This window comes from Tigriopus californicus, chromosome 10 (genome assembly GCF_007210705.1).
Source record: "Tigriopus californicus strain San Diego chromosome 10, Tcal_SD_v2.1, whole genome shotgun sequence".
Lineage (NCBI taxonomy): Eukaryota > Metazoa > Arthropoda > Copepoda > Harpacticoida > Harpacticidae > Tigriopus > Tigriopus californicus.
Genome location: NC_081449.1, coordinates 13,080,215 through 13,103,998, shown reverse-complemented (window position 1 = coordinate 13,103,998; position 23,784 = coordinate 13,080,215). Strand labels below are relative to the sequence as shown.

General features: G+C 40.5%; 5 protein-coding genes across 6 annotated transcripts; 3 read left to right on the top strand and 2 right to left on the bottom strand.

Moving 5' to 3' along the window:
• The first annotated feature begins 8,682 nt into the window (after window positions 1-8,682).
• On the top strand, window positions 8,683-9,974 carry LOC131889331 (uncharacterized). 2 transcript variants are annotated; one of them, XR_009374196.1, is made up of 4 exons: window positions 8,683-8,764; window positions 8,925-9,046; window positions 9,128-9,685; window positions 9,817-9,974. XR_009374196.1 is itself a non-coding variant. In XM_059238416.1 (3 exons), the coding sequence occupies exons 1-3, from the start codon at window positions 8,710-8,712 to the stop codon at window positions 9,599-9,601; spliced, it is 651 nt and encodes a 216-aa protein (XP_059094399.1). In that variant the 5' UTR covers window positions 8,683-8,709; the 3' UTR covers window positions 9,602-9,965. The 2 variants fall into 2 exon arrangements, 1 of the variants encoding a protein (XP_059094399.1); XM_059238416.1 differs by having other exon boundaries at window positions 9,128-9,965.
• Window positions 9,975-14,887: 4,913 nt separating this feature from the next.
• On the top strand, window positions 14,888-16,867 carry LOC131889327 (uncharacterized). Its single transcript, XM_059238413.1, has one exon. The coding sequence runs from the start codon at window positions 15,346-15,348 to the stop codon at window positions 16,702-16,704; it is 1,359 nt and encodes a 452-aa protein (XP_059094396.1). The 5' UTR covers window positions 14,888-15,345; the 3' UTR covers window positions 16,705-16,867.
• A 150-nt stretch (window positions 16,868-17,017) lies between these two features.
• LOC131889330 (protein AMN1 homolog) lies at window positions 17,018-17,918 on the top strand. The gene has a single exon (XM_059238415.1). It carries the CDS (start codon window positions 17,020-17,022, stop codon window positions 17,788-17,790), a length of 771 nt encoding a protein of 256 aa, XP_059094398.1. The 5' UTR covers window positions 17,018-17,019; the 3' UTR covers window positions 17,791-17,918.
• LOC131889329 (alpha-(1,3)-fucosyltransferase C-like) lies at window positions 17,770-19,816 on the bottom strand. Its single transcript, XM_059238414.1, has one exon. It carries the CDS (start codon window positions 19,197-19,199, stop codon window positions 17,904-17,906), a length of 1,296 nt encoding a protein of 431 aa, XP_059094397.1. The 5' UTR covers window positions 19,200-19,816; the 3' UTR covers window positions 17,770-17,903.
• Window positions 19,817-20,542: 726 nt separating this feature from the next.
• Window positions 20,543-21,250, bottom strand: LOC131889332 (adenylate cyclase CyaB-like). The gene is made up of 2 exons (XM_059238418.1): window positions 20,859-21,250; window positions 20,543-20,778 (listed from the first exon to the last, which is right to left on the bottom strand). Exons 1-2 carry the CDS (start codon window positions 21,150-21,152, stop codon window positions 20,548-20,550), a joined length of 525 nt encoding a protein of 174 aa, XP_059094401.1. The 5' UTR covers window positions 21,153-21,250; the 3' UTR covers window positions 20,543-20,547.
• Window positions 21,251-23,784: the final 2,534 nt, after the last annotated feature.

Here is a 23,784-nt window from a genome sequence, read left to right as displayed (position 1 = left end):
AGTTCAATAAATGCCCTCTGAAAGGCAGAATGTAAACTATTTTTTGTGTAGCATAGAAAGCCTGTTCATGCTCCAGTCCAAGTGCACTTGGCTCTTTGACTCAATTTTGAACCTGAGAAATTAGCTGGTCAGGAGTTTCTTAGCAAGGGCTTGAGTTGGGACTTAAAAGAAGAAAAAAAAGATTAATTTTTTTCACGAAATTTTGTCAGGAAACAGGCTGTGGTCTGTCATGAATTAACTATGTAGGAAAGAAGCTCTTGAATGAGGATTTCATTAGGATTGTTCAGCTTGATAAAATCCAGGCAACTCTTTTTGCTGGAGTTGATTTCAGCTAAAGACTCTAGTCCGGCAAAAAGCCAGAGAACTAAGGGACTTGCCCAAGGCCGACTTTTGTCAGACTTGCCCCACTCCTGCCAATTAAAGAACCTATGAGCGCCTCTTGAAAGGATCTTTTAGCAAAGACAGCTTGGCGTGCTCTGTCAGGGCACAAGACCTTCATTTACCCTGCACCATCTCAGGGCCCAATTTGAGTTGCTGAGTTGTTACTGGCGATAAAGGGACAGGCAGCAATCTGCTCCAAAAACGTTGTTTCATGGTTACTCACTAATATTAGGACATTGAAGTAGCAGCTGCCTGATGATGTCGGCACAAATTTTGGGAGGTCACTGGGGCATTTTTTAATACAGAAGAGGTACAAGAAAACCAAGATACAAGTCTCAATATTGATCAAGAAACGTTTCAAAGGTTTTGAAAAGTCTATTATCAAAATTGAAATTTCATAAATATGAAACATTAGTCGAAAAACAGCTTCTTTCTGCTAAAGAGCAATTTTACGCATGTTATTGAGTAAAAATGTGACAGTTTATTAAAATGCAATGCTACATAAACCATTCCTTTTTGGGATAAAGATAATGGGTAATAAACTGAAACTTTAATCTAACAAAGAGCTTTTCAGCCTCATACGTACAAGCAAGCTCTCAAAATTTGGGCATCTTCCTTTGCTACTTCAATATCCCAATGAGATGCAGTAAAATAAACCACTCAATCAATGTGTCTTTAGCCCTCTTTGCTTTCTTTTTAATGTTTTTGGAGTTGAACCATAAAGGGTGGAGTGAGGGTAATAGGATGTTTTGAATAAGAAAGGTCACATTAGGGAATGGTCAATTTGTAAGGAATTATTTGCTGCCAAGCTACGGAGGTAACTCAGCAGGTCATTCTGTCCCAAAATGCAGTTGGGATAAAAACAGTATTCGGACATTTAGGCAAGCGCTGCGTCTAGCAAACAAACTTGCCTGCCAATGTCAGTGATGCAAAATTGGTGTTTCAAACTAGTTTCAACGAAGGTGACCTTTCCTCATATTGCAATGTGAAAGAAGGGTCAGCTTCTCAAAAACGTGTTTGAAGTCCCAAAATTGCATCACTGACACTGGTACCAGCAAACAAACGAACCTGCCAGAGCTTGCCTAAACGTCCCCATAGAGAAGTGTTAAGCTTTTGGATTTTATACGAGTGCGCCCTCTGGTTATGCCTTGATGGAAGTATCACTAGTTTTCTTACTGATGACAAAATGTTGGCACCAAATGTTTTTTGTATTATCTGCATATTTTTGTCACTTGCAATGTAATGTCATCTTCATCAAATGAGTGTTGGACTTACATGTCTTTAAATAACTGTAGCATGATGTCCTTAGATGACAAACAATCTTATCAATGAAGATTTGGAAGCACTGGATGTGCTAAAATCACTGTAGTTCTTGACGCAATTGTAGTGCAGCCTATAGATCACGTCTGGGTAGCCATTAATTTTAGCACCAGAAGGAACTATAAGATCTGAGGAGAACACATTGGGTAATAGTTCATAAATGAGACTTTTTCCAAAAATAGACGAAAGCTTATTCTTAGGTACCCAACTTTGTTGGGTTATTATTTTTGGGGGGGAAGAATAGTGTTACCAAAACCATTCAATGATTCAATGTGTACTAGGCAACAATCAATGGCATTCAATTTGTTATTTTGTAGCGCCGACCATGAACTATTTGGCAACCTTGTGAATTTGAATTTGTAAGCTATAATCCTACAACCTAAATCCATTGTTTGATTGTATTTAAAATGGAATTTTGGTTGTCATAAAACTTTATTGGTTTATCAGGTTAGTTTCAGTTCTACAAACACGGAACTTATAATCATTCAGTGAAGTTCACATTCCTTGTATGTAGGGAATTTGTTTTTGGGAGTCAGGTATGTGCTATGGCCAAATAGTTTTTTCATTGAGACACTGATACTCCTGCCTATCTAATAAACAAATACAAAACCATGTTTCTGTTGTGTGAACCATTGCTGCTCTAAGTTGATCAAACAGATTTTCCAAACCGCATTATGGCCCAAACGGCTCCATTTCCGTGAAAGACCATTTCACAGTTCTGGATTTGAGGGCAATGAAGGCCAGAAATTGCTCCAGAATATGAAGAGTTTGAGCAAAATGTTGAAAGGAGAGAATCAAGAAATCAAGGGTGGAAGGTTCATCCAAGTGTTCCAAGCATTCCATAAGCCGAACTTGGAATACTGCAATAACGTTGTAGATATTCCTACCCTTGATGAATGTGTTCGCAAGTTTGGAATTTTGGTTTCGAATTATAATGTTCATGGTCATTTTGTTTGTTCAATTGGAGTCAGATGGCAGCTTTCTGGCTCAAACTGCCATCTGATGATGGGTGTCCCAACTTAAATACAATAAAAATTTGATGTAAGAGCAGGACTGTGATTCCTCGAATCAAATTATGTAGTAAAGTAAAGTAAAGTAGCATTGGATATAGGAGCACAAAATTTTGGGCCACATTGGATCTCAGAGCAGCATTGAGGGCGGCAAAATATTTGTTTTCCGCGCTCCACAATGAAGTTTTCGATGGAAACTGGTTAAGCCATTTTATAAAAGCAAGTTTTCAGCCGCTTTCTCAAAAAAATAATGATCATACATAATGGCTTCTGCCAAGAGAACCACTTCTTCCATCAAGGAGCGGCAAAAGCTCCTTGCCAATTTTGACAAGCTGTCCAAGATATGCCTGACCGAAGCTGCCACAAAAATAGGAGTCAAACATGCTTATTCGGAAACTCGTGTTTTTTTTCAAACGTCATAGCCAGTATGTAATTCTGTGACAAATTAACTACGTATTTGGTGCTTAACCCTACAGCCAAATCAGCAAGGAGCTTTTGCCACTCCTTGATGGAAAAAGTGGTTCTCGTGGCAGAAGCCCTCCTTGCATTTTGTTTCATTTCCCTTGCCGATTTTTATGGTTGCATATTGTTTGGACCGTAAAACTACATCAAATTATAGCTTAAAAATATGTTTTCTGTCATCAGTTTTGCCTCTGGAGGAGCGGAACCGGAGCATTGGATATAAGAGCACATTGGATATAAGAGCAGAAATTAACGGCCCCAAAGCTGCTCTTATATCCAATTTTTATTGTATTCCATAGATTTCTAGACACTACTGATGGGGACCAAATTGATAATCAAAGGAGATTGCAACTAGGGCTGCTTTTTGCTCAAATTTGACATTTTAGGTTATGATTTAATCAGTTGGTGCTCTACTTTCCAAGGTTTTTGGCAACAATGGTTTGAAATTTGATTTGATCCCATCACTACTACAAAGTGCAATAAACCGGTTTGTGATCAATTCCCACGACACCATCCATTGTACTGTTTCACTAGACGAGTGGTCGGTCCGTTTCTAGAGGTCTATGAATAGTCCCACTCAGTCGTCACGTCCAACGTGCGACATTATTTATTACATAACCCTCGGAAATTATTACAGGTTCGCTCATTTCAGTTGTTAAGTATCATATGCTCTTATTAAAAACAGCAAAGAAGGCAACTCTCTGCAAAAGCTTAGTATTGCTACCAGTGTCTCTTCTTATGCTGACGATACAAAGTTAGTTTCTGGTAGGAATGGCCAAGATTCCCTCTAGCCTTGCGAAGGACCTAGAAATAATCTATTCTTGGGTTACTAAAAGTAATATGGACCTGAACGGAATGAAATTCCGCTCAAAGACCTTTGGGCCATCTCCTTTGAATACTCCACTTGTAGATAATGGAGGTTAAGATATGGAGCAGGTCTCATGCATGAAAGACTTAGGTGTAGTCCTCCAAAATAATGGAAAGTTCGATGAGCATATCCAGTTGAAGGTGGGTAAAGCTTTTCAAATGTGTGGTTGGATATATTGCATGTTTAAGTGCAGAGACAGCATCACGATGCTAACTCTGTACAAGTCAATTGTTCAACCACATCTTGAATATTCTTCACCCATTTGGGCTCCAATGAGTTCAGCAGGTTTGCAAAAGGTCGAGCAGGTCCAAAGATGTTTCATTAGGAACATCACAGGAATGAGAGAACGAAAGGTATCTGATATTGTACGTCTTCAAACGTATCCATGAGCTTTGTCCCAAACCGGGATTTAGGGTCAATTCGAGTGACCGTAGAGGATATATGTGCGTTTTGAAAGCACCTTCAAGCCCTCGAGAATCCAGGCAAGGTCGAACAATGTTTTCATTGTTTAAATTGCTTCCCTCTGATATTCGTAGGGAATACGTAGGCCTTGTTGATCCGGTAGCATCTTTCAAGTCAGACTTGGACAAATTTTTAGATAGCATTCCAGATCAACTCTACATTCAAGGACTAGATCAGTCTGCTAACTCAAATTCGTTGGTAGACCAAATATCATATAAAGATTGAAGGTAATAAATAGACGAATTTCATTTTCATAGTACTGGGGATTACATTCCCTGTAGCGGTTAGAAAAGCCCCTGAAAAACCAAACCAAAAAAATAATTGAACAACTGACGTTATTCCACGGAGCAAAATCAAAGATAACATGCCCAGCCAAACCGTGCGGTGCATCCATTGAATTTTGACATTTACTCCATTTTACATGCTTGTCTAAGCAAAAAGCATTATGGTATTGAGCCAATTTGATAGCGCGTTCACCGATTAACATCAAACATATTCATTTTGGTGGGTTTGGTAACATAGCACACTCGAAATCACTCGATTTTTGAAAATTCAATGGGCGAATAGTCAGAGTTGACTGTAATGTTTGTCTTAGTTCTCCCTCCTCAAAATGCCCAAAATCAGGGTGCCGGACCTCATTTTTCCTTGAATTTCCTTTACTGGACAAGCCCTATATATTGGTCAGAAATGGCTAGTTTCTTTTGGACATTGAAGTCGTTCCAACATTTTGCAAATTAGAATTGCAGCAATTTTTAACCCAGTTCAAACTTGTAAGAGGTAAGGTGAAATATGTCTCACCTCCTCGACAGGTTTTGAAATTTTAGCTTTTTGATTGAAACCCGAAAGTCTAATAGTATTACACATGATTTGATTGAGCTATTGCCAATCATAAGATTGAATTTTCAACTAGTTATTGATGAATAATAAGATAAATAAACCCAGCTTCCTTTTGATTTGAGCACCATTCATTGATTTGGGCATTTTTAGGGTTCAGGATTTCTTTGGCAGAGAAAAGTGAATAATGTTTGTAGTACTGAAAGTGACTTATGAGACTTCATACTACGAAATAAATCAATAGAGTTTGAATCAAGGCATCAAGTCATGCGTATACTCCTGTTTATTCTGTAGAAACAGGGCCATGTGTGCAGAGAGGTGGTTGCACCCTACTGCGCTTGTTCCATGTCTGTCGCAATTTGATGGAACATTAAGTCCGTCTTTGGTGTGGCTCTCTCATAACAATGCTTTAGTTTGTGTCCATGTTTTCCATACCGATCATCCTACTTGATTGGACGATTCTTCCAATTCAATTTACTGTCAAAAAAGGCTTACAATTTTAGAGACTTCTTGGATGTCTCCACTCACATTGGACAATTCTCGAGTTATATACTTATTCTTTAATGTCGAGGTCATCATGCAATACGCTGCTTTCATAGGAAGTTCTCCTCTTTGGTTGAACGTTAAATTCTTATCTAACTTTATTTATCCTAACTTAACCTAATTTAACCCATTTAAATCATTATAATAACACATCCACCGACGAACCAGTTTGGCGAAAACTAGCCTATGCTTTAAAGATGCAAACAGCTACCGATGATACAATTCTAACGATTTGTGTTCAAGCACATTTGACATCGAAGATGTTCAGACATTACGGTCAATTTTGATAAGTTTGCCACTTTATTAATCTATGAACTTAATTGAACACCATTTTGTCCCACTATAAAAGGTCGTTTGGCTCCTTGAACAAAATGATTCTCCCTCGCCGTGTTTTGAAATGGGAAATGAGATATCGGTTTGATCAGGAACTAACAGAAAAACTACTTGTGAAAAGGTATATCACGCCAATTGCTTGCAGCATTTACATATAATTTATCAATGGTGGCAGACTTCAGAATGACAAATCATACATTGTAACTTGTTTGGTATGGTTTATTATTGCATTAGAAGTAGCGTGTGTCCATTTCAATGCAAGATCGAACATATATAGTAACGCATTCCAAATCCATCCGAGCAAGAGCTCAATTAGTAGCATCTTACATGGAATTGTTTGACAAAGAATAACTAGTTTATTAACTTTCAGACATCAATAGCAAATCAGGAAAGCTATGGCACAATATGAAAAACATGGGATGTTCGATAATCGACAAGTCTCTTAATTCATCAAGCATTACAAGCAACCTTTTGCGCTAATCTTGGTAGGTCTAAAGACGGCTGGGATTTTATTGCAAGGTTCATCTCTCAATATTCCAGGCTGATTTTGACGTGTAGAACTCCATATTGTTGATGGGCGCACAAATTTCAATGATTGGTAGCTTTGGAAGTTTCGATTGACTCATACACTTGCACAATAATATGTTTGCTTACTGACGACGCATCCCAAGGGCCGAGTTTTTGATGATGCGATGAGATTGCGCGTGTGTGTGTACTATAGAGACGAGCTAAAACTCCATGAAGCATCACTTAAAGTTGATGCCCTATTCCGGAAAGGCCATGAATTAGAAATCTGTCACCTTTCTAAACAAAGGTCCAAATATTTGAAAACACTCTTGGCACCTCCTTGATCAATGACTCCTCTTGCGAAATTTAAAGAACTAAACAACAATTTTGTTTTGACGAATCCAGACTCGAGCCCTTCCTAAAAGACTTGAGTTCAGCCAATTCCTCCAAAACCGAGTAAAAGGCTCAAGTGCTCGAGTCCGGACTCGCCCTAGCACTAGGAACCTGTCATGGAGAGAGAGAGATTTCATTTATCTCCAATGGAGATTCTCCATAACAGAAAGCTGAGCCCGGTTTCTTAAAGCCAAGGAGTGAATCTTAGACCGAGAAAAGATCCAACTTATTTAGTATAGTACGACCTCTTCTAGATCTAAGATTCACTCCTTGGCTTTAAAAAACTGGGCTCTGGCTTCGACCAGGGGTCTTCAATGAAGAACTAACCACAGTTGGTTTCAGGTTAGTTGGTTGTGATAGGGTACGACCTGACAATCACATTTTCCCACATGGGTGTGTGTGTGCCTATATGTTAGGAATGATCTGCAAATTAGTCGTGTACAAATGTCGAATGGAGAGGTAGAGGTCTTAGTTTGTCGCGTCCGAGGGCTTGATCTGTTTATTGTAAAAATGTATAGGCCCCCTTTTTGTTCAGGAAACTCTTTTATGTCAGCTCTCCAATTCACTGGAAATGAGTTGGAAGGTACGAAAGGTGTTGGGACAAAGCGCATGGATGCTTTTAAAGATGCTTTTCTATCTTTCTCGTTCCCTCAAAAACGGGTTTGAGAGTAGGACCTTTTCTGATTTCGTGTGACTGAAGAGTTGAAGTTCGATGATGTGTAAAAAGGTGAATCCTTTAAATAAGAAAGACTTAGATAAAGGTTCATCGTAAAACTGGGATGTCCTTTAACCTTAGCCAGAGGTTCATCATAAGGCAAAACATATAAGATCATACATAGCTTCTAAATAGTTCTGAAAACAAGATTAGAAGGCGCAAAATAGACGAAATATAACCTTTCGTTTTAATAGTACTGGGGATTACATTCCCTGTGGCGGTTAGAAAATTCCGTAAAAAACTAAACCACCAAAAAATTTCACTTGGTTTAGTAGGTACAGCAATTCCCTAACGCGAGAGAGGTCCTCGGACCGATCCTTCTCTCCGTACTATCTCCAGGAAACTTTTAGACGCTACTGAAGCTACAACCGCAAACGGAGAACCAATCCGATAGTGGACAATAACTTGCTTGATGGAATTGGGATATAGATGAAGAGATAGCTGGCTTCCCTGACTGGGTGAGGAGCACCCTCCAACTCTAGTGCCCCAAAACCAAAATCATCTCGATACTTGGCACGTGATCGCTTTTATTTCATCATAGTATTCTTGATATTCAAAGTGGCGCATTGTGAAGACAAAATCGTAAATGGGGGCAAACAAAACATTCAATCAAAATTAAACCTTTCTGTTGCCCTGGTGCATTTACATTGCTAAAAAATGGTTCTATTATTGTATATCTTAATATCACTTGCACTTGTGTTGGTTAGATATTTTGGCTAATGATAAAAATAATGGTTTGTCACACCTTAATAACGAAGAGCAGATTGAATGTTTTCGACCTTTGCGCTTGGATCAAAGCAAGGACATGAACTGATTTTTTGCTGACACATGACATTCAAATATTTCAGGCCTGAAATTTTCTGTTGATCTTGAGTTGCAGAATGTACCGAACAACGTTAGGAGCTCGTCGCAGAGACAAGATTCTAAATAATTGGGGTAAGGAAACTGTTCTTCAACAACTTAATGTGTCAAGAGCACAAAGTTATCCCATGTCATTGAAGACGAATCAGCATTTGTTATGGAAAATGAGGGTTCAAGACGCCAACGTTCAACGACTAATTTCCAGTCCTTTTCAATAGTCTCAATCTTTTTTCAGACCGTCATTTGAACACGGCGAGGTCTTCTCTCTTTCATCTAAATGGACAACTCAATGAATGCCTCTCCCACCAAAGGTACTTGGCCAATGAGAAGCAATTAAGAGCGAATTCCGCACTACAGGTAAGCAAAAGCTCAATAGTAATAATAATCCGGCGAAGTTTTTTTTTAAAATTCTTAAACCACGTTCATAATTTCCCATAGGAGAACTCCTATGATTATTGGAATCCAAAAATGAACCGAAGCATAAGAATGGCTGCAAGTCCAAGTCGTTTGCTTCAAGTTTACACCATACCACGAGGCAACATCAATTGGGATATTGATTTCCGCCACCGAATAAAAATGACCGATCAGGGCGTGTTCTACGTCAGCAAACCAGGATCCTCTCTCCCAATCCAGACTCGGGACGAATATGGCTTCAAAATTTTGACCAATCTAGAAACCTTGCAAAGCGAATCTGAGCGAGAACAAGCTCACGAAGAGTTGAAATCTCGTTGGCAAAGTCGTCGCCGCCGCTCAGATGAGAATTTGTTCCAACAAAATTGGCCACTTTTGGACCGTAGAAGCACTCTATCTATGTTTGATATGATCACCAAACCTAAACTGGACGGAACAACTTCCCACAAAGGAACAGCTCCGCAGAAACACAAAGCCACAATCCCTGCTCAACAGGCTTAATGCCTTAGCCATTGTACTTATACAAGAGAGCGAAATTGACCCAATGAACGGACGAGACGAAAAAATTACCCCAGGGGACCACATGTATGACACAATTTTTTTGAAAATAACTTCATCTCTTCTAGTCATTAGATATGGATAAAAATTGTAGAAAATCCTTCCAGACCTCGAGATTTTCCGAACTCGTCGAATCGATCCTTTTTTTGTTACATTAGGTTTGGATTGTCATAATCGGCGTCCTCCTTCCTCCTTTCGAAATACCATCAGTGCTGCCGGATAAAGTGGATCGATTATCACCCAACTTTTGCCAAAAATAACCAGTTTTATCACCAGATTTTTGGGGCTGCAAAGAAAAATAACCAAATATTAAAATGTAATCACCACATGAGCTTAGTTGTTATTTATAGGGCCGGGCAAAATTTGCAGATAAATATGGTCTTTATTGACAGCAGATTAGCCTAAAAAAGTCGACCAAATTTGCACAAAAAATTGCAAATATACTTTCCAAAACATAGGCACCAACACGTTCTGGAGGTTCTAAGGGCTGCTTTTGACCTCACTATCAAGCAACACGTACATAAAAAGGAATTTTATATCATTTCTTCCAGTGTTGGGATTTGAACCTGCTATCCCTAGCAAGCAGATCTTGCCTTGTCCATGTGACCTCCTAGACTGATCAGCATTTTGCACATCCTTATTATGTTGTGGAAAACATAGATGTCAGTGCATAAACTAAAACACAATAATGCCAGAGCGTAGCAAGTGTATTGCAGAACAATATTGTTTAGAAAAGTAAGTTTTCAAGTTTCATAAAAGTAATGGTAAATAATTTTTTCCGAAATTAAACATCTACCTCATGACCATTTACCCCAAAAATCATGAAAACACGTCAAAAGTGCCTGATTTTAAAGAAGAAATTCATTACTCAAGTAAAACTATGTTCCAAAGTTTGAAATAGAGTATCTTAAATGAATTACAATGATAAACGAGCTATTTCAAATTGATGGAAAATATAAGCAAGCAGATGGCTGGTAACATGTTTGCAATCTATTTCATACCTATGGGTACTTTTTTTCAAAAAGATTTGAGAAAAAAAATCAAGTAGTACATGGTCAATTTTAGGGGAAAATGTGAAATTGTACTACTTGATTTTTTTTCTCAAATCTTTTTGAAAAAAAGTACCCATAGGTATGAAATAGATTGCAAACATGTTACCAGCCATCTGCTTGCTTATATTTTCCATCAATTTGAAATAGCTCGTTTATCATTGTAATTCATTTAAGATACTCTATTTCAAACTTTGGAACATAGTTTTACTTGAGTAATGAATTTCTTCTTTAAAATCAGGCACTTTTGACGTGTTTTCATGATTTTCCCCTAAAATTGACCATAATTCTTGAAAATTATCATGATTTTTTCCAAATTTTAGTATTTTTTGCTGAAAAGGCTAATATTGCATAATTAATTGCAGAAAAATGTCAAATATTGTTGTTAAACGTGCAAAATTTGCAGCGTTTTAGCTGGCCCTAGTTATTTATAGTTTATTTTTTCAGCCATAAATATTACCGCTGTACTGAAGAATGCCACGAGGAGGGTCATAGTCCTTGACTGTTTTGTCAAACTTGGACAGCCCAGATTTACAATACAGGACACTCTCAAGTGTATCAGTCATCATTGCAGCCCTCTTCTTGTTTTTATTTTAGCCAACCATAGTTGGATTTTTCGGATTTTTCAAAATCACCAGATTTTTAGGTTCTTTTTCCCGTAAATCACCATTCACCAGGCGCAAAATTTTGTCCCAAAATTACTTTAAAAATCACCAGTTTGTCGTACTATAAATAGAAGCACTGACGTCAAAAGGCAGGAAATGAGCAAGACGCCATGGTCAGCTGTCGATAATTAGAGATAAGAACAATCAGTAATCACTCGAACAAAGGAATTCAACGAATAAACATGTCATATCACATAAGCAGTATTGTGTCATTATTTTAGGATATATTTACTGCGTATTAGCTACGTTGGTCGTTACATGGAGGAAAGAGGTGTCAAAGTTGCACTCCCTGCATACGCTCTTTAAACGGTAGTTCCCAGTTCTTAGAGATCCAGACACCCAGCAGGGAAGCATTTTTACTATAGGTAAAGAGTAGCTTCTAAGGTCAAAAAGTATATTAATGTTGCCAAAGACATCATTTTATTGACTTTTGAAATAGAATGATTAGTTTTGGCATAAGATTTTCCACCATTTTCGGCAAGGGTCAATTTTTATCCTCATTGAGCGGATTTTGTAAGACTAATATAGACCCACCCACGTGCCTCTGATTTGACGGAATTTAAATGGTTTTTATTTTCTATTTGGGGCTCTTTGTGGGTTTATACATGGCCAAGCCCTTAATTCGTTACATCCTGGAATGATGCAGGAATACATTGGTGTCAAATCTTTCGATATTCTTTAACCTCACTAGTTCTTTTTCGACTTCACTTTCATTTCAGACAATGTAAAACATTTAAACATTAGCATTTAAGTAAGTCAATGTTATTTCATTTTCTATTTTTTGATAATCTCATTTTAATTCGGATAGATTTTTACAACATTTTTACTTATCAAATTCATATTGCGTAGCTTAAGCATTTCAGATAGATTAAGTTCATAAGGGACGAAACATTGCTTCTCTATTGAATGCAATACATTGAAGACCTATGATTTAGTTCATCCTTGCCAAAAAACGACTATCCTTGTGCAGGGATAGCTCAGCTAACGCGGACGGCATACTCTTTTTCAGATCTTTCCAGCCAAAACAGGAAGAGGCCTACTTTTGGCTTGATAAACTGGAGGGCTAGTCAGAGAAATGACACTCAAAATATTTCTGAGATTTTTTGGTTCTCTCGCGGTTGCCTGGTGTGTGCAATGGGGATCAGCTTTGAACACATTTAGTTATGTGATTCTCAAAATCAAGTTCCAAATTCAGGGAGCCAGTGAGTTGATGGCTTGTTTGTCTGCTTTGGTTGAAACTGAGTAATGCAAGAAAAGTCAATCAGCCTGACACCCGGCTGCCCAACTATCAAAATGTGTTCAAAGCAAAGTCTCAAGTGGCTTGGTTGGAGTGACTTTTCTCTGAAAAGCCCTCCACCTCATACAAATGACGTGCAGATTACGATCAATGGAGATGGTGATTTCGTGTAAAAAGTGAAAGTGTTTGAAGATTTCAAAGGTCGTGTACCACTTGAGTAAGACCTGGCTGGTTTCTACCACCAGTACAGTGTCATTTTCCCCAGATTTTAAGTATCAAGGCCACCCCAGACAGATCAACTGGAGACCAAGAAAGTGACATTAAAAAAATGACGAACTTTGTTCAGTTTATTTGGGCTGCTCAGGTGAGAAATTGATAACTCTAGCTGTAAAAAAGCCAAATAGTTTTTAACACGTTTTCCAACTTTTAGGGACTATTCAACTTTTTGGGGTCTATTCACCTTTTTCCAGCTTTTTTCCCGTTTTCACATATAAAATACAACAAATGGCAGGACAGATGACAAGGTCACATTCAAATGTTTGAAACCAGGGTGAGCTAGGGAGATGTCCCAACAAAGTTCAAAGCTGCGTGGTGTATAACTGCAGTTATGGGTCAAACAACGCCTTGCACAGGTACCTAGCCATGTCAGGCTTCCTTTTTCTTCAGGTTGACCAGATTGAGGGCAAGACCCTTTGATTTTGGAAGTTTTAGGAAACCAATTTCCAAATTAGCTACCTTTTTGGGCCTATTGCAGTCTGTATCATGTCCAGAGGTTTTAAATTGGTAATCTTGCTTCTTGCACCTCAACCTATAGAAATACGCCACTAAGTGCTTGTTTTCTGCATATTTTATTGGCTATTTTCCCAACTACTTCAACATTTATCACAGGTTTTTTGACCATTATTTTGCCAAATTTAATCAACTTTTTTGACAGCTCATTGATAACCAAGACATTATGATGGCGTTGCCAGGACAGTCGACGTGATGGTTCTTACTACCCAAGTTTGCCACCACACTTAGGGTCAAGTGAGACTTTTGAAAGCCATACAGGTTCCTTGCCAACTTGGCAATCTAGGTTACTAAATAGAACAACAATGCTTGCTTTCATTGGCCTGAACATTCTACCTCAAAAGACTTTGAATGCTCAGTAACCAAAGTTCTCATGGGAATTTGTCACCATAGTGTCCAGTAATCATTGTTGACAGATTGTGCTCAGCTCAAATTGCTATCCAGGCCTACCAGATCCAATCCACGCGCTCCAGCAGCACTATTCAATGTGTTTTGTGTTGGGAGGGCAAAATCACAATAATTTCCAAACACAAAGTGAAAAGATCAGTGAAAGGCCAACAAAATGAGAATTCAGTTATTCCTCTGAAATGATGCCAATCATAATTAATGCCTGTAAGGCCCAATTGGTTTTGCCTATCTCTTTGCCCTAGAAACATACCTTTTTACTCAAAGTTGAATCCTTTAACAAGTAAACTGGTTGTAACTTAGAATGAAGAAAAAACAACATGTGTGTTTGAAATGATTTGCTATCCTCATTTTCATCATGTACTTGTTTCATTGATTCACATTTGTAATGATATGACAAAAGATTTCAATAATGTACTTGTAGTTCTTGATTACAAGGTGGGCAATCACGTTCTTAAGTTACAAATGTGTTTTCTTGCAATTCAGTTTTGAAGTCAAGGCAAGTTTAGAAGCTTGATCAACATGTGCAAATGGTGATCTGAAGTGCTCAAAAGTAACTAAGTTGCCCCTCTTGTACACAATTGTCACAGAAAAAGAATGAAAGACTGCAATATGTATTTCTGCCAGTAGAAGTAAATAATACGGCATCATCCGGAAAATTGTCCATTTTTATAACAAATAGTAAAAAATAAAAATTTACTACTGTCAGTGTGCCAGATAGTCATCTTAATTGGTACTTAAATGATAACTTGTAGCATTGAGCAATTAAAGCAAGTTAGACGTTTGCAAGTTGAGAACTTAAGGCACACAGTGGTGAGCAGAAGTCGGCCTTCCTCTGTTATGCAGAATAAGGAGTGTAACGTCTAGGGGTAGTCGTCCCTGCGGTCCCTATCTTGGGGGGAGATATCTTTCTTATAAACTAGGAGCACTGGCAAAAATCATGGGTACATGCACTTATGGTCTCCACGAATGCCCCCTTTATTCTTACACCCATCAAACCTGGCGTAGCTATTGTTACCACGTATCAGGTTCCCTACAAGCATAATCACCTGAAATAGTCCCACTTGGCGTTTGGATCTCGAGTAGGGCCTACAAGGATCCCTGAATCACAATCGAACTGAACAAGAATGAACCTCAAGCGAGCGTGTGTAGAGCACGTAGAGCACGACGTGCTAGGTCATGGCGGACTGCTTGATGGCTCACAACCTCCCACCCATGACAGACCGACAGCTGAAAGGACAAGAGCCTCCAGAGTGGACAAGTACTATCAAGCCCGCAGCCTCGTCCTGCCCCGCCCAACCTCGAACAACACTGCGTCTGCTGCTTGTCCACTCACAAGAGAAGTGGATCAAGTCAACAGGAGAGTGTAAACTGTAAATCCAGATCTTTGGCAATGAGGATGAGTTGAAACCTTGAATCTCGTCGAAGACCACAGCTATCCGTTTTCCGCCCAAACTGAGGAACATGTTTACAAATCCGAAACCAGTCTGGCCTCTTGGACGACTTGTTTCATTGGTCAGGCTTGCCATTTAGCCCTGTCCAATGTCATCTGAACCAGGATTAAGTCATGTCAGTACTGTGAGGTTTCCAACCAAAATGTGGGTCTGGTTGAGTCTTTGGATGGGGTTTGTGACGCCCATTTTGGGAAGTTACCGTCAGTTCCATGTGGACAATGCGGATTTGTGCAATACGGGACAGCTTTTGAAGACCAAGACTCTGGATTTAGGCTCAGGGGCTGCCATTCTGAAGCTGCAACATCCTTCTATATCATTCCAACCTAATTATCATAATAAGGCTAAACGCTGCGAGATCCATGTGCGGGCTTCCGAGAACTACGGCCTCATGGCCTATGTGGAGGAAATGCACTTGCGACAAAGCTCCAAAGACTCGAATTGTGTGGATTTTATCCAGTTTGGTAAAGACGACATCGTACCGTTCATGACTTTGGACAAGAGTAGCCGTATCTGCGGTCAGCGCAACGGGCGGAGTGATAAGAAAGATGGGTTCTTCTATGACGATCCCGCTGGGAATCTTTTGATCTGGGTGTCTCTTGGTGGTCGGCGACAAACCTCGTCGTGGCCGCAAATATCGAGTGTGAATTTAACCGTTATTATCACTAGCTATCAGAAGCAATGTACCAAACCCAATACGGGCTTTAAGCGTTGTGCCACTCGCGATCGGTGCATCTGGAAGCATTACTTCTGTGATAGACATTTCAATTGTCCGGCGGATCTTATTCCGGCCGATGAAGATGGGTGCAATTACCAGGCCGAGCATTCCGATGAGTCGGATGATGAGATGGACGATGAAGATGAATCGGACGACAACGCCGTGAATGTGATCACTTGGACCTTGATCATTGTGGTTTGTTCGCTCATTGTTCTCCTACCTATTCACATCTGCCTTCAAATGAGACGGAACCGTAAATGTTGCGTCCGCTCCGCCTCCAACTCCGAGGACCCAGGCAACAGTTGCGATCTTCCCGAAAACCAACAACCCCGATCTCTTATTGAACTCAATCGTCAGAGGCATCTCCGCGAATCGGAGGCCAATATCTACCTTCCCTTGACTGCCTTCGTGGACCAGACCTCGGTCCAGCTACCTCCCACTTCCTCAGAGACGCGTCTTCCAGCCTCGGATGGCCATCTTCTTCCAGACGAAGAGCCTCCGCCGGCATACGAAGAGTTGTTTCCTCGTTCGCCGGAAAACGAAGGCCATCTAGTGTCGTTCCAAACGGAGAGTTTGGATTCTAGTCAAGAAGACGCTCCTCCCGTTGCGGCCTCGGAGAACCAAGCTTTGGACAACAGTCAGACTTCCTTGCGGCATCATCTCAGTGAGGCTCTGGCCTCCAATGAAAATCTACCGCGTTCATCGTTATTGAACGCAAACGCAAACGAATAAGCCCAATCAAAATAGAATTAATGCTCGCTCATGATGATGATCACCCTTCAGCATCATTTTGAAGTCGACCACGCTCTCATTTGGCTTGCTTGGGCCTTGAAGATCTGATACGCGATGTTTCTGCTCAAACTTGTAAGAATAAACGGAGAATTTACATACATAACCACAACCGTGTCGTTGTGACGTCATCTCTCTTATTTCGACTTTCCAGGTATACCTTCTTTAGATCAGTGTTATGCTAAAACCAATTGCCAATGAGAACCTTATCTGATCATTTGTTGTCATGCTCCAATCAATACCTTAACTCTGACGAAAATGCCACAAGATCGGATCCCAACATTGCTTGATATCATTGTGACCAGCCATTGGTACCATTCAAGCGGATGGCAGATCCCGACTCTGAAAACATTACCCAAGCATTTGAAGGACAAAATACGCCGATCCCACCTGAAGCGCGGGCACATGCCCAATGAGCTCTTTGACGCTCTTACTCACGAGCAGGTTCGAGACGTCGATCTGAGCTCTTGCGAGGTTGTGACCGATCCCATGGTCCTATCACTCCACAGAGCGCGTGGGTTGCGAAGGCTAGATCTGAACAATGTGCGATGCCAATTTGACATCAAGAACCTCTCCAACGCTCTATCAGATATGTGGGGCCTCCGGACCCTATTCCTGCGCCGATCTAACGCCGATGACTCTCTGTTGAGGGTCCTGGGGAAGTTTTGTATCCATCTGGAAGAAATCGACCTCGGATATTGTGTGGGAGTGGGCGATACCGGGATTGGCCTCCTGGGAGAAGGCTGCGCCAAGTTGAAATCCCTGAACTTCAGCTCAACGTCCATCACGGACCTGGGCATACAGATTTTTGTTCAGGGCGAGGGTCGGAAGTGTGTGACTGAACTTCGCGTGGACGGATGTGGACTAACCGATGATGGGATTCAGCTCATTCTGATGTTCTGCCCAAATTTGCATATCCTCATTTTTCACAACTGCCCTTTGGTGACCGATGACTCGCGAATTGCTCTGGAGGAATACCGGATTCAAAATGAGATGTCTCTCTTGCAATTAAGTTGGACTGTGTATTAGAAACTGTGAGGAATAAAATACTACAATTATTTTGAGACAAGCTTAGTGTAGGTATCACAGTGGGAGGCATTGACTCGGCTGAGACCCTTCCGGGGCATTTTCTGACTTGGGCTTCAATCCTGGTTGTAGAAACTAGACCTCAATTTCATGCAATGAGAATCACTGATCCACCACTTCTTCATATCGTGATAAACCTTTGGAGGTTCTTTCGGATCATTCAATTTTTGACACAGGTCACAATATGATTGTGCACGATCTGCCATGTCGTTTCGGACCTCGTAGAAGTCTTTCCACCAAAAATATTCTGCATATTTAGCGTCATCGTTTTGAAGTGTCTCGAGGTATGCAACAAGCCTCTTGGGCGACTTGTAGTCAAACACACTAATGAAGGCGTGGTGAGGTGGACCAATGCCGGAGAAGTTATGCGCACCAAAGGTTACAGGGATCACATTGTACTTCAACACGTTGAAAAACTTCTCTGTCACATAGTCATTGCAAATGGAGTTCTCAAAAGATAAATAAAACTTGTAGTTGCTCTCCATCTCTTGATAGCATTTTGACCCGCTTTTTCGATCACACTGATACCGCCCACACTTTCCGTAGATATGCACGGACATGTACTTTTTCATGGCCTTGGCATATTGTTCCCGTCGGGCTTGTGTGGCACAGTGGGATACGAACCAGGCAGCTTTGAATTCGGTTCGATTCCTCGCCAAATGTCGATTGTCCTGCCCGAACTTCTTGATGTAAGCGTCTAATTCTTCTCCCATGGGATGAGATTTGATTTGATGGAATCGGCCATAGGGCAAATAGATGTCCGAATCCCTCCGATACGTCATGGTCCAATTAAAGTAGTGATTCAGTTTGCTCACATCCATGTAAACGTATTGTGCCGATTCCGCCAGCCAATGGACATATCGCTGATGTGGGCTTCGTTGGGCGGGCATATCGTCCCAATCAATGGACCGCTGATGTATTAGAAGGGCATCAAAGTCTTGAACATTTGGCAAATAGCTGCGATTAGCAGTTGCATAACACCTTGTCTCTGGGCACTTGTAGCGATAGAATGGTTCCCTCCCATGGCCAATATCATAAAGCCGCTCACCATAGGCATCATTCCACATGAGAATGGTCTTTAATTGAGTCTCATTTCTCTGTCTATCTCGCACGAGCGTCAGGTGGTCATGATCGGCATGATTGATCACTTCCATCTCAACATCACCGACGACTTTTGTCAAAGGCCTAGCGAACCCAGCAAACATGTCTTCTTCCAGATTGATTGAAACAGTCAATAACAGGAGACATGCGAAGGTCAGTAGAAAGGTAATCCGCATGAGAAACGATAACTTCCGGGTCCAGACTCCCCTGAGCGATGCCACAAAGCGGTGCCACCCGCCGCAACCGTTCATATCGACAATTGACCTAAAACAGGTCCTATCTCAACGCTGGTTGCCTTGGTCACTTCTTATGCTACCCAACACATGCATAGGCTTCTTCGTGACTGAGACTGACTGATCTCTCTGGAGTCTTTCAAGTCCACTGGACGACTGATGCTAAGGAAACCTGAGTCGAGAGCGAATAATCTACGTACACACTACCCTGTTTTCCATAGGTAGAAATCTTTATTCTGAGAGTTTGTTCAAGCTCTGGGCTCAATCAGTTCGATCTCGAGTTCACTTTCGTACTATATAGAACGGAGGGTAGCCCTTCCGTGACCGGATACCTCTGACTGATGTATGGAACATGTGGAGAACTCAACCGTTGGTTAGATAATCCTTGCAAGGTATTTCCACTTTGGTTGGTCGTACAAAGAGTATAGGAAAAAGAGATATTTTTTACTATACTTGCCACGTCACCCGAACAATCCTCTTAACCTAAAAAGGTAGCAAGCCATGACGGGAAATATTGAACTCGTCTCGCAAAGAAATTCCTTGCATGGCTAATGTGGCGACAAAGGAAGAAAAACCCAGCAATTTCTCCCACAGCAATTATTTGTGATTTCGTTATTGCCCGACGTATTTCTTGGAAGGTTAATTGGCCAAACTCAACAAGTCGAGTGCTAGATTAATAGGTTAAGTTGAAGGCAGGAAACGGGTAGGAGCATTACATTTTTCCATTGGTGTGTTTGGCACCTACGGTTCATTGAATACAAGAAGATGTCTGAAATCAATCTCGCCCGAATCGATAGAAAAAGTGAAGTCATTGTTCAGATCTCAAAGAAATCGCGTTCTCCATTGTCACGAGTTGAGGATCGTATACGTTTGATCCGTCGGATCAGCACAAGTTTCAAGGAGGAGAATTACACGTTAATTAGATCAGTTTCAATTCAATTTTCAAGCTGATTAAGCGATTCATTTTAACTAATTATCCTAAAATGGGTTAAAAAGCAATTTGAGCAATGAACTTAGTTCAGTTCTTCGTTATCGTCCACCCGAGGGCCGTGGACAAAACTAGTAGTATGTATGTGAGTTGCAAGATTGGCAAGGCGGATTTCTACTCGGTCGATATCGGAAGGAGTCCCATCTCGGTATGGAAGTTCAAGATGCTCATTCTCAAGCGATTCAAAATTGGCCCATTTGTGACGGTCCATGATGCGTTTACAAAGGAATTATTGCCAGATTCCTTCTCATTGGACCAATCATCCCGGATCGTGGTCGAGATTCCGGCGCGATCTCAACTGTCCCGATGTCAAGGGAGAAGACATTCACAATAACGCACCCTTCGTCATTATCATTATCAGAGAATAAACAAATCCATTCAAGAACTGTTATTTTTCTTTAAAATTAAATCCATGTAAGCGCAAGATTGTACATCTTCTTTGAAAATGCCCAATTCAGCCATTAGCTCATGAGCAATCACTTCACCTTCTTCGGGGGTTTGATCATCCCTGAGTACAACTTCCAATTCGGCAAAGTCTCCCAAACCTTCCACTTGGTCACAATGTACCCGGGTCTGCCCTACCAAGTACAGGTAGCGTGTCTTGATCACCTGAAACGAACAAAAGTACGCACGCATGGCCACTGGTGGTCGTTTCGAACCAAGAAGAGCTTGGGAAATCAGCTTCTTACCGTGCCTTTCACTCCATAGGCTAGTCCGAGCACATTTTCCAGTACCTCGGGTTTGCCGATATCTGCCCAATGGTAATTGGACAGTTTTGGACCCTCTTGATCATCACGTTGGTAGAAGATCAATTGCGACTCTTCCCCCTCAAGGAATCTTAGTTTCAAGCGCCCGGAGTCACATTGAAAGAAAGTGTCACGTTGACGAATGAGTTTCTCGGGGAAATTGCTTAGTTGAGCGGCCCTGAGCCTCACGGCATCCAAGTTGGACACTCTGGCTTTGATTTCCACATTTCGAGGCATGGCGGAGAAGATCACTGGACGATTGTGGTCCGTTCAATGTTTGGGGCGGATACTTGTTTTGTCTGGATGCCTGCTGATGAGAGAGAAGCGGTGATTATTCAACAGAACCTGTATTTTCGTAGGAGAGACGCGGTCACCAAATGTTGGCGGGAAGGAAAAGAATAGGTAGGTACGCCATCTTGTTTTCAGAGCGGCCGATTCGGTTCTTGGTATTGAAAGGAGTCAGGTTTTGATGAGATCTTCCTCACGGACAATGAGTTTTTCCTTTATTTTTTGATTGCTTTCTGCTTTTGCCTTTTATAACCGGTTTCTCTTTTAAGCTTTGTGTTGAACATCCTTCATGACAAAAATGAGAGGGTCATTGGGTGATGTCCATTTAAAAACTCGTGTGTGGCGGCCATTTTCAATAGGATGCCAACGCCAAATGAGAGCAAGAATGTGTCGCCGTTTATAGTGCTGTATACAATAACGGGAAACTCGAGAAAATAAGATCTTAAAGAAAGTATTCTTCAAGAAGAAATTGTCTCTGGCTCAATCACTTAAGAATTACACATGGGGTTCCAGTGTCAAAATGAAAGGATTGATGTTCCAAAGAGAAGAACTGGCGGTCCCATGTATGGATTGATGAGTCCAAATAAGAGGACACTGTTCCAAAAGAGATCGTAGATGAGAGGCCCTATCATCAGGGCTCACCTGATCATTTTCCACATTCCTCCCGACACAACTGTAAGGGTTGGGCTTTGTGGATTTTGCGGGTTTTCTGTTCCTTTGCCTTCTTCAAACAATTTGTGGAACAGAGGGGCTACGCAAAAAGCCTGATTAAACATTCAACAGCTTTAAATGTAGATAACTCTTTCTTGGACATTTTTGTCCTGTGCATTATATGTAAAATATGGCAAGAAAAGGTTAATCTCATTACTTGCCATGTCCGCCATCTCATGAATTGCGCAAAAAAATCAATAGTATGTTAATTACGAACAATTGGACTCATAACGGAATGGAAATTTCGCTTTGTCTTAACAGTTCATTTCATCCACAAGAAGCACATAATACAGTAGATCTTGAAAGATGTTGCAAATTGTACCCACTTGGCCAAAGTTGAGTTCAAAACATGTTTTAGGGAAGTCAGGAGAGTCCAAGTTATGTACAAAAGACAATTTCGTTCATAAGGACAAAATTTCGACCCACGCTGGGTGAGCTTTTTCAGCTTTTGACGCTAATACTTTTCAACGAACCACTTTAAAAGTAAGCAAGTCATTACCCTGACTTACATTAAATTGCAAAAATTTTAAAATATGATTTTATTGAGGTATTTTGAAAAGGGGCACAGAGTCAAATTGGCTGATTTTGTGGGGGGACACGTTTGGAAGTTCAAATATCTTTTTATTGTGCGTAATGAAATTCAAGTCAATCCACAGGGTAGCCCAAATAAAATGGCACGATAAATACTAATCTGACCCAAAAAGCCAGGGGTATGGCTAAAATGTATGTAAAAAACCCTGTCAAATGTCAATCGAACTAGTGTTTTAGACAGCCTACGTAAAATCCCTTGCATGTCACCAAATCCCCGATTCACTTGATGCGCAAAATGAAGTGTAAGGCAGCTTTGCTCTTTGGTTGGAACTTTATTTGTTAATCACAATGTATTCAACCGCTGAATAATACTATTGTTCCAGGATGTACTGCATTGATCCCGCTCTTGTCTAGACCATTTCAATACTGTTTCCCACTTTCTGACAAATCTTCTTTTTAAAGTTTGATTGCCTGAGAGTGTCGTGGCCAAAAGACTTTATTAAGCCAAGTCCTTGGTCTGATACATCAATTAAGATGGTTTGTAAAGCTGAAAAATAATAAGTTTGCATCATATGGTTGATCATTGCTTGTTTGGTCAATGCTTGAATAAACAAATGATAAAGTGTTGTCAAAGAATTTGTTTGTGATCGAATTGATATTTTCTGTGTCCCTTATCTTATGGGTTACATTGCAAAGTATGATCAAAAGTAGTATTGCGTTTTTGTTGTTCTTTTGAAGCTATGCGACATTACCCCTCCAAAATCTGAAGAAAAAACAATAACTTTTGAATGGTATTATTCAGGCTAAAACTATTTCGAAAAATCGAGAGGTTTCGCTTTTTTAAAGCACTACTCAGGTAATAACTCCGTGCCAAACCATGCCTTTCATGGGCTGCATTGTTCTGATTTGATGCAGATCAATTTTAAATGTGTTTGTCATTTTTTCCCTGATTATTGTCTTAAAACAAAGCAACTGTCTTTTAACCGCCTGCTTTACGTCGTTTTGAGAATATAATTGCTTATCACAACTGTTTACGCAACTAATGTTTTAATTGTGATGGATCACAACTTGTCTCCTATTTGGATGATAGAGTTCTAGACGAAAGTGATAATACAGCCAATGGGTATATGTTTTTGGTTGAACCTGAGTAGCGTAAGACAACTAGAGTTGGTACACTGTAAAACACTATTGTTTTTTGGGGGGGGGTTGATCTTTCATCCTTACAGCCCAATTGCTTAGAAGTATTCGTTACAAGATCTAGCTTGCTTGGTGAGAGCGTTTCTTTTCACAGAGCTCTTATCTGTTGCTTCGTTTTTAAGGTGATATTGGTTCGAAATGT

Excerpts from the sequence above, each read along its gene's own strand:
- LOC131889329 (XM_059238414.1), bottom strand. The coding sequence starts at position 19,199 with ATGAACGGTTGCGGCGGGTGGCACCGCTTTGTGGCATCGCTCAGGGGA.
- LOC131889330 (XM_059238415.1), top strand. The coding sequence starts at position 17,020 with ATGCCACAAGATCGGATCCCAACATTGCTTGATATCATTGTGACCAGC.
- LOC131889331 (XM_059238416.1), top strand. The coding sequence starts at position 8,710 with ATGTACCGAACAACGTTAGGAGCTCGTCGCAGAGACAAGATTCTAAAT. Across the intron at positions 8,765-8,924 it reads CAAGATTCTAAATAATTGGG|ACCGTCATTTGAACACGGCG; the intron begins GTAAGGAAACTG and ends ATCTTTTTTCAG. Across the intron at positions 9,047-9,127 it reads GAGCGAATTCCGCACTACAG|GAGAACTCCTATGATTATTG; the intron begins GTAAGCAAAAGC and ends AATTTCCCATAG.
- LOC131889332 (XM_059238418.1), bottom strand. The coding sequence starts at position 21,152 with ATGCCTCGAAATGTGGAAATCAAAGCCAGAGTGTCCAACTTGGATGCC. Across the intron at positions 20,779-20,858 it reads CCTATGGAGTGAAAGGCACG|GTGATCAAGACACGCTACCT; the intron begins GTAAGAAGCTGA and ends TGTTCGTTTCAG.
- LOC131889327 (XM_059238413.1), top strand. The coding sequence starts at position 15,346 with ATGTCATCTGAACCAGGATTAAGTCATGTCAGTACTGTGAGGTTTCCA.